This window comes from Mauremys mutica, chromosome 6, assembly GCF_020497125.1.
Source record: "Mauremys mutica isolate MM-2020 ecotype Southern chromosome 6, ASM2049712v1, whole genome shotgun sequence".
NCBI classification, from domain to species: Eukaryota; Metazoa; Chordata; order Testudines; family Geoemydidae; genus Mauremys; species Mauremys mutica.
The window spans coordinates 47,673,298-47,682,017 of NC_059077.1; the positions used below are offsets into that span (position 1 = coordinate 47,673,298).

At 46.0% G+C, this 8,720-nt stretch overlaps 1 protein-coding gene across 1 annotated transcript; it reads right to left on the reverse strand.

Moving 5' to 3' along the window:
- Positions 1–458: 458 nt before the first annotated feature.
- On the reverse strand, positions 459–4,852 carry CARTPT (CART prepropeptide). Its single transcript, XM_045021629.1, has 3 exons — positions 2,910–4,852; positions 2,516–2,599; positions 459–1,822 (listed from the first exon to the last, which is right to left on the reverse strand). The coding sequence occupies exons 1-3, from the start codon at positions 3,051–3,053 to the stop codon at positions 1,715–1,717; spliced, it is 336 nt and encodes a 111-aa protein (XP_044877564.1). The 5' UTR covers positions 3,054–4,852; the 3' UTR covers positions 459–1,714.
- Positions 4,853–8,720: the final 3,868 nt, after the last annotated feature.

The following is an 8,720-nucleotide window of genomic DNA, read 5'->3' on the forward strand; positions in this document are numbered from 1 at the left end:
TATATGTTTTTGAATGTAAGTGGTGCAGCAACATTGGCTTGATGGCAAGCCATAAATTTGTCCCTTTGAATTCTGATATATGTCTCCCAAGGTAAAGGAAGAACAATAACTGAGCTATTTGACGATGATATTCTGGCAAAATCACACAAATTTGTAGGAATTTGAATTAAATGAATAAAATGAGTCTACGCCTCAATTTGTACACAAAAATCACATCAGAAATGTCTTTTTTAAGTATCCAACTGTCCATTTTCACATGCAGTCTATGCCATTTGTGGCAATCATGGTAACTGACCTGCATTTTTGCAGATGGGAGCTCTGACAATCTAGTCCAAAATGTATTAATAATGCAGATATTACCAAAACAAAAGAAAGTTAAAATATTTTACAGTTTACAAAAGAAATTCCTTCCAGTGCTTGTTGACAAAATTAAAACTTTTTCCAAACATTGTCCTTGTCACCATGATTTTATTAACGGAGAATAAATAAAGGTTGAAAACACATTATGACTTTTTTGAAACATATAGGACACCTATGAAACATATAATAGAAGCTTTACATAAGTTTGTTATAGAAATATGTGAATAATTTGTCTTGTGTGCCTTTAAATAATTGAAACATTTTGCATCATTCGGTAATGAATCTAGACAGTTTCTCTCTACAGTAGCCCTGGGAAAGCAACTGATTAATCAGACAGGAAGATGTTACTATACCAGTGAGTCCTGTCAATTTCATGCAAGATTTCCTCAAGTGTTTGATTAATATTGTAAGATTATCATCCTTATATCTACAGGGTGGGTTGAATTCTACCCTCAGAGGCATGAACACTCTCCCCTTGGCCCTTATGGAGTTGTATGTACTTAACTGAATGAAGATACTGGGCCAGAGTGTTTTTCACATAGAAGTGCCTCTGCATCACTAACGACAACTGAAGGATCCCCAAATTTTCCAAGTTTTGCCCCTCACACTAATATACACCTTTGTGTTCCAAGTCAAAATGCAGTCACCCTTCTGACTAAGAACGACTGGAGAAACCTCTGAAATCCACTGCTTATTTTTCCTGTAGAGTTGGTATTTTGCAATGATGCACTTCCCACCCTCTAGAGAATGAGCATGCTGCATCCAAAGTGCTTCCATTCTTTCAACTGAGACACCAAAGCTGGGCTTTGAAGGCTCAGTAATACCCGCAGCAGCAGCTGCCAAATGGGCTGGTCAACAGAATGGTGTTTCAGTACTGTTCTGGTAAGCTATAATGGTGATGTAGCCAACCATACAATTTCCCTAGCATGACGCAGACTTATAGGCTGTAATGCAAAAAGGCAATAAACTAAAAACATCATTATGAATAATTTGTACATGCTGTATTATTTTGTCTTTGTTTCCCCCTCAGTTCATTTCTGGAAAAGCCTGTAATTTACAAGTGCTGTCTAGCTCTAATTTTCATTAGGACATTCCACATACAAAAATACAATTTCCAAATGTAAGAAACTCCTTTACACAGCGATACACACATTTTGACCGACAAAATTAAACAGAGAAAGAGAGTACAAATGCTGAACGTCAGACATGGCACTGCACTGGCACCGTTAGAATTTCTAACTGACTTTCTCTGAATAACAAATCACAAGACGTTTTCTCCACTGTCTTCGGGTGAGCACAGGTATTACTTTCAGGCAAGGTCACTGGGTCCTTTTGTTGTTCCATGGGGAATTCTTTATAAGCATTTCAAAAGAAAAGAGTTACAAGAAGTTCCTCTTGGACAGTCGCAGAGCTTCCCAATTCTAGCTCCTTTCCTCACTGCACACTGCTCGCCAGCATCACACTGTAAATAGCAACAAACTCTTAGGCACAAGACAGAGCAAAGCAACCGACATGGTCATGGTCTCAATTCCTGGTTATTTTTACAGCACCCCGAGGCCCTACATAAATTATTTACTTTCCGCTACTAAAACGTTTATCTCAAAGTTCCTCATTTTTCTTTAGAATTGCTTCAGTTTCCATCTCAGTTGTTTCGAGATAGGATGAGAAAAGTGACATTTACAGCAACAATGTTAAAGACTGAATTTGCCAGCAGTGGGAGCCAAACCAAGGCATTTTATGCTGCAGAAATTAAACAGAAGAGTTAGGAAAAACTGATCAGGTCAATGACCTACAAAGGTATTTTCCCAGGAGAGAAGCAGCGCATTCACAGCTTGAGAAGAAGGCATAGATCCTGATCTCAGTAACACGGGTGTAAATCTGGAGTGTCTCTACGGAAGGCACTGGATTTACTCCAGATTTACACCCTTACGCCGGGGTATTTGAGATCCGTATCTCCCCCACTGTTATCTTTGACATATTTGTCTAATTCAGTTTCATGGTCTAGTGCAACGCTAAGGTGCTCCTGAGTTTTAAGATAAATAGCCTCAGTTGAATTTATCCTGCTGTCCCAATCGCTGTAGCGGGGAGAGCCCATTTTTGGCCTTGGAAAAAATTGACAGAACCTGAGGCTTGGCTCGGATCTGAAATCACTCACCATGGGGACTTGGCCGAACTTCTTCTCGTAAACTGGGATCCTTTTACTTTTCAGCTTCTCCAGGACCTCCTGCAGCGCCTCGATCTGCAAACGCACAAACGTTCAGCCCACCGGGGCGCTGCCCTCCGCGGACACAGCGCCCGGAGCCCCAGCGCCGAGCACCGAGCGCCTTGAGGCAGGCGCCCCGCTCCGTTTCCCGGCAAGGCTGTCGAGACACAGAGCTGGAGTGTCCGCCTCCCGGGCTACCTGGAGCCCAGATCCCGCGCTGCGGCTGCATGAAATACCCCCGGCTGCTCGGTACCTAGCGAGGCGGTTCGGGACCCTCCCCCAGCCCTCGCCTCCCCGGGAGCCGCGCACATGGCTCGGCTGAGCGCCCCTCTGGGCGGGCACCTACCAGCTCCTTCTCGTGGGACGTGTCCTCCATGGGCGGGTAAAGGTCCAGGGCGCGAGGCTGCAGCTCCGGCTCCTCCTGGCCGCGGGCCCCGAGAAGCAGCACTAAGGTGGCGCTCAGGAGCGCGAGAAGCCGGGCGCTCGCCATGGTGCTGACGCGCCGCGGAGCCGCCGGGACCTTCTTTATAGAGCGCGCGGGGGGGCGGGCGCGCGGGGGGGGCACCTGTTGACAGAGCCCTGGCACCGCGCTACGTCAATGGCCCCCGCCCCGGGCTCAGGCGCTGACAGCGGGATCCGGTGGAAGAGGCTCCTGGTTGCAGGCAGTGACCTCAGCCACTGCAGGGCAGGGAAAGGGGACGGGAGGTCCGGGGCAAGCGAATGAGCAGCTGCCTTAAGCAGCAACAAGCCGAATGCGTGCGCGCCAAGGGGCTGGGCCCCCCACCTCCTGACCTCTGGAGCCCCGGGGGGAAGGGAACTGGAGGTTGGGTTTTTCCTCTGAAGGCAAATTCAGATTTTTCAAAAGATTTGTCAAAGCTCCTGCCCACTAGTAGCGCTACCCATGAAAGCTCTCATGTCACAGAAATACAGAAATGCTGCACAGATCTTGTGTGTGGGTGCGGTTTTTATTCAAACACACTAGTCTTCACCTCACTCTTTGGTGAATCCCCTTATTGTTCAGGGAATAGCTTATTCAGCCTGCATCATTCATTACACACCTTCTAACTTCTACAACAAAAGAGGCAGGGATCCTATAGCCAAATGCCTCCATCGCTACTCAACCCCGATTCATCTCCAGAGCATGATCTATCAGCACACTGAATGAGACAGGGATCTTGTGGAAAAAAATAGTATGTCATCATATAAAGATTGTATCATAATGCATATATACAAGGTTGCATGAGCAACCTTAATTCAAGCAATTCCTAACCTTTAATTGACTTTGCAACCTTAATCTTTGAGTGTAGTTTTGTGTGTGAGATATTAGTAGTGGCCAGAGGCCCCAGTCAGTCTCAGGGCTCCATTTTTCTACAAGTCCCAAGATCACCTAGGCAGACGTGTGTTGGGACCTGGACTAGATGACCTAGCAAGGTCCCTTCCAGTCCTACGATTCTATGAGTCTATGTGCTCTGCCACAAGGAGCTCACACTAAGAAAAGAAGCAACATGGTACATGTGTGGTAGGGGAGAAGGCTACAATTTTAAAGGATATTTGCCTTTTTCTGTTTGTTTTTAATATATAAATAATTCCCTCTATCCCTGACTGCCTCTCAACACAGTCTTCATTAATTGGCTGACTTCTTGTGGGCTCTGCAGCAGACATGAGGATCGAGAATATGGCTAGCACCTTGCCTATATCACTTCTGGGAGGGCGTTCCCTGCATGAGCACATCAGCAGTTATAGCTTCTAAGAGGGTTTTGTGGGGTTGGGACATTGATTGTTGGTTGGAATGGGAAAGCTAAGGCCTGGTCTACACTACATGGGTAAGTCCACACAAGGCAGCTTATGTCAACCTAACAGTGGATGTGTCTACACTTAAATTTCACTCCTGATGACATAAATGCCCTGCTACACCACCACCACATCCCCCAATGGCGTAGAGTTAAGGTCCAAGTAGTTAGTTCAATGCAGTGTCAGTGTAGATACAGTTACTTAAATGGACTGCTACTGGCATGCAGAAGGTGTCCCACAATGCCCCAACCCTGGCCTCTCTGGTCACTGTTGGGAACTCCATTGCCCAGTGACCAGGGAACCACTCCTCCCCTATAATACCTCGCAATTTTTTAAAGTTTCTTTTCCTGATTTCCCAGCTTGTGGAGCACACCTAGCAACTGCCCAGATGACCATGCCAACTCCATGTTGAAGAAGCACTGTTACCTGTAGTACACAAGGGGTGTTAGTTCTCCTCAGTCTGCAGAGAGAAGAGGCTGTGCAGGCACAGCTCCAATCCAGCCATAGAAATGTCAACATCTACCAGCAGATTGCTCGGAGCATGGAGGAGAAAGGTTACAAGAGGGACCAGCAGCAGTGCTGCTTAAAAGTCAAGGAGCTGCAGCAGGTGTACCAGAAGGAAAAGGAGACCAGCAATCAATCTGATGCACAGCTGCAGACCTGCTGCAGAGATCTCACCACCACTCCTAACAATCCCGTGGTACTTCGGAGGAGCTTGAGTCACAGGCCCTGCACCATGAACAGGAAGGAGGAGGAGTATTGGGACAGGTGGCCTACGGCATCCAGATGTGCAGTGAGCCAGGACATGTTTTTGACCCCACTGCAGTGCAGCCAGTCCCAACAGTTGTGCATGAGCGAGCCTGATGCTGGGGAAGGATGCAGCTTGCTTTTAAATTACAAGGATAGAAACCTCAAAGTAGCAGGTCACATCTGTTGATTACTGGTTTTACTTGTGCCAGAAGAAGTAGTGAAGCAACCAAGAGGTACAGTTCCTATCTGCTTTTCAGCAATTTATGTGCACCAGGATGTCCATGAATCCTCCATAGAGATCTCAATGAAACTTTCATGAAGGTAGTCTGCAATCTTCTGCCAAAGGTTTCTAGGGAGGGCTGCCATGGTAGAACACTTTCCCATGCCACTAAGCAATTACTTCAGCCAGCACCATTGGAGTATACCTGCTAGCAGTATGTGGTCCCAGGAGGCACTGTGACAACAGCAGCAGCTCTGTCTGTCGCCCTCAGGCATGAGATATCAGCTGAAAACACCACTGCCCATAGAAAACTGTGCCTTTATTCAGTTCCTTTGACCTATACACATACACTCATGCCTGTGAGCATCCTCATTTTCCCACCACCATCCAAGCTTACAACTGGTGTGGATGAAGGGGAGTGAGTTCAGTATCCTAAGTTTCAATTTCTGTCATGAATACACTGACCTCTGTTTGATGCATCATTAGCTGCTGGCATTGTTGCTTTGAAGGTCTCCCTCTCCACACCAGTGGAATGCCTGAAACAAATAAGGAGGAGAAAGATGAGGACTCGGGATGATGTGTTCAGGAGATCCTGCAAGCCAGTGCTGCATCAGAGAACTAGCACAGGGCTTGGAGGTTCACCCTTGCAAACAGCATGGACAAGGATAGAGTGAAGAGGAGAAAGGCACAAGAAAAGGAGAGGGATGTGCAGCAGGAGATGCTTGCCCTTCTCGGGCAGCAAACAGAGATGCTGCAGACTCTGGTGGACCTGTATGTTCAACAGTCTTAGACTCACCTCCCTCTGCAGCCCATAGAGAACTCCATATCAGAACCTCCTTGCACCCCACCCCGATCAACCTTCCAAATGGCATCAGAGGCTGTTGCACTACCCCCCACCATTCTACCACAGGGGACATTGAGTGCCCATACACTTACCTGTGAAAGACATGGTTGGTGTATGTGTATCTGAAATGGAAATAACTATTCTTTCCACTTCATACATTCTCTCTTAATTCATCAAATTATATTGTTATAATTTTTTTTATTTCCACAGTTAGAGAATAAAATTTTATATTTTGAAACATAATTCATCTTTATTAGTTTACAACATATGCTGGCTGGTGCTGAGTAAGTCTAACACTCACCAATTTCCTATAACTTCATTTTATAAGTTCTATGACAACAGCATACACAGACAATATTAATTGGTGCATTGGCAATGTTACATTCTCTCTCTCTCTCTCTCTCTCTCTCTCTCCCTCACACATGCACACACCCCTCTCTCACTGCAAGGTTCATACTGGTCTGAAAAAGAGCAAGGCCAGGTAGAGCACTCTACAGCAACACACACTACTCTGGCTCACTATTAAAATGGTCTTTCAAAGCCTCCCTGAGCCGTTAAGCTCTTCTTATAGTCCTGGAATCTGGCTGTTCACAATCAGCAGACAGCCAGTGAAATAAAATCCCTGCGTGCAGCTTTCTGAACATCTTGTGTTCTTAAAGATGTGCACATTATATACCTACCCTGATCAGCCCACATTGATGTCAGTAAACCATCCCCGGTGATCCACCAGCACTTGTATTACATAGAAAAGTAGCAGTTTCTGTTAATGTACTCTGCAGCGAGCAGGTCTGGTGCTAAAATAGGGATACACGTGTCATCTATCACCCCGCCACAATTCAAGAAGCCCATTGCTGCAAAACCATCCACTATGTCCTGCACACTGCCCAGAGTCACAGTCCTGTATAGCAGGAGGTGATTAATGGCCCTGTACACTTGCATCACACCAACCCCAGCAGTCGATTTCCCAACTCCAAATTGATTCCTGGCTGATCAGTAGCAATCTGACATTGCAAGTTTCCACAGTGCAATCACCACTCACTTCTCAACTGTCCCTGCGCTGGAGCGAGTTCAGCATACAGATCCAGGAATGTGGTCTTGCACATCCGAAAGTTCTGCAGCCACTGCTCATCATCCCAAGCCTGCATGACAATGAGATCCCACCAGTCAGTGCTTGTGTCTCAGGCTGAGAACTGGGCTCCACTATCTGCAGCTGCTCCAGAAATGCCACCAACAGCCTTGAATTGTTTCTCTTTATATAGCACAGGCATCTGGCCTCCAAGGAATTGTCATGTTCCCCACGGCTTCTCTTGCAACTCTGTAAATACTGCAGGATCAGGTGCCATGTTCTCACAATGCTCATCACTATAGTGCAGAGCTATGCAGGATCCATGCTTCTGTCAGAGATGGCTGGAAGGACACATGGGTTTGCAGGGATTTTGAAAGGAGGCACAAAATATTGTGGGATGGAGAACCCTTCATTATGGGAAATTGAACCCATGGAAGCAGTCACCCCTGCGTGGCTGGTTTCAGCCCCAGGAGGGATTACTAAAACTTCCCCAAACACCATACACTGAATGGTGGCAAGTTGCACAGTGGAATAGCTGCCCACAGTGCACTGCTGTCTGCATCGATACAAGCACTCCTGGTGAGGATGCACATCACCTACACAAGAAGCATGGTGTGGACACTCACAAGTGATGTAATAACTGCAGTGGCTGTATGCCGACTTAACTGAGGTCAACATAATTTTGTAGTGTAGACATGGCCTAAGTCAAAGAGTTGGGTAATGGGCAACCTCAGCAGCATCTCCATAGCCTGAGACTACAGTGCCATCAGTGTATGCTCTGTAATTAATAGACTTTCTGCCACATTTAAAGACTTACCACCTGTGCTCACTGGCCCCTGTGAGGTAGCTGCCCCAGGAGTGGAAGGCTAGTGTAGACAGGAGAAAGATTTTAAAATGGAACTAATAGTGGTGACTAGGGCGTCAGTTAGGAACAGCCTACAAAAAGAGAGAAAGCAAATGCAATAGAAAAATAAGAGGCACAAAGCCTAGGGTTGTATTTTCCAAATGGGGAGGCAAATATTAAAGGGAGCACAGAAGAGTTATGGTTTGACTGGAAATTTATAACATATTTTAAGTCAGTTAAATGATTCAGAACCATTAACTCATACACATTGCTTGCTGATGTAACTGCATGATCTCATTACTGTTACCTTCTTGTCTCCCATGCTCTTGTTTGCTTGCCACATTTATTTGAGTCTGGTTTTTCCCTGCTCTTTGAAGCAGGGACTATGTCTACATGTGTGTTTATACAGCACCTATTCGCATTCCCAAGAGAAATCTGCAATACAGTTGAAATACGCAATGTTGTTGTAGTTGATTTGGTCCCAGGATATTAGAGAGACAAGGCCAATGAGGTAATGTCTTTTATTGGGCCAACTTCTGTTAGTGAGAGAGAAGTTTTTGAGCTTATGCAGCCGGAGCTCTTCTTCAGGACTGGGAAAGGTACTCAATGTGTTGCACCTAAATACAAGGTGAAACAGATTGC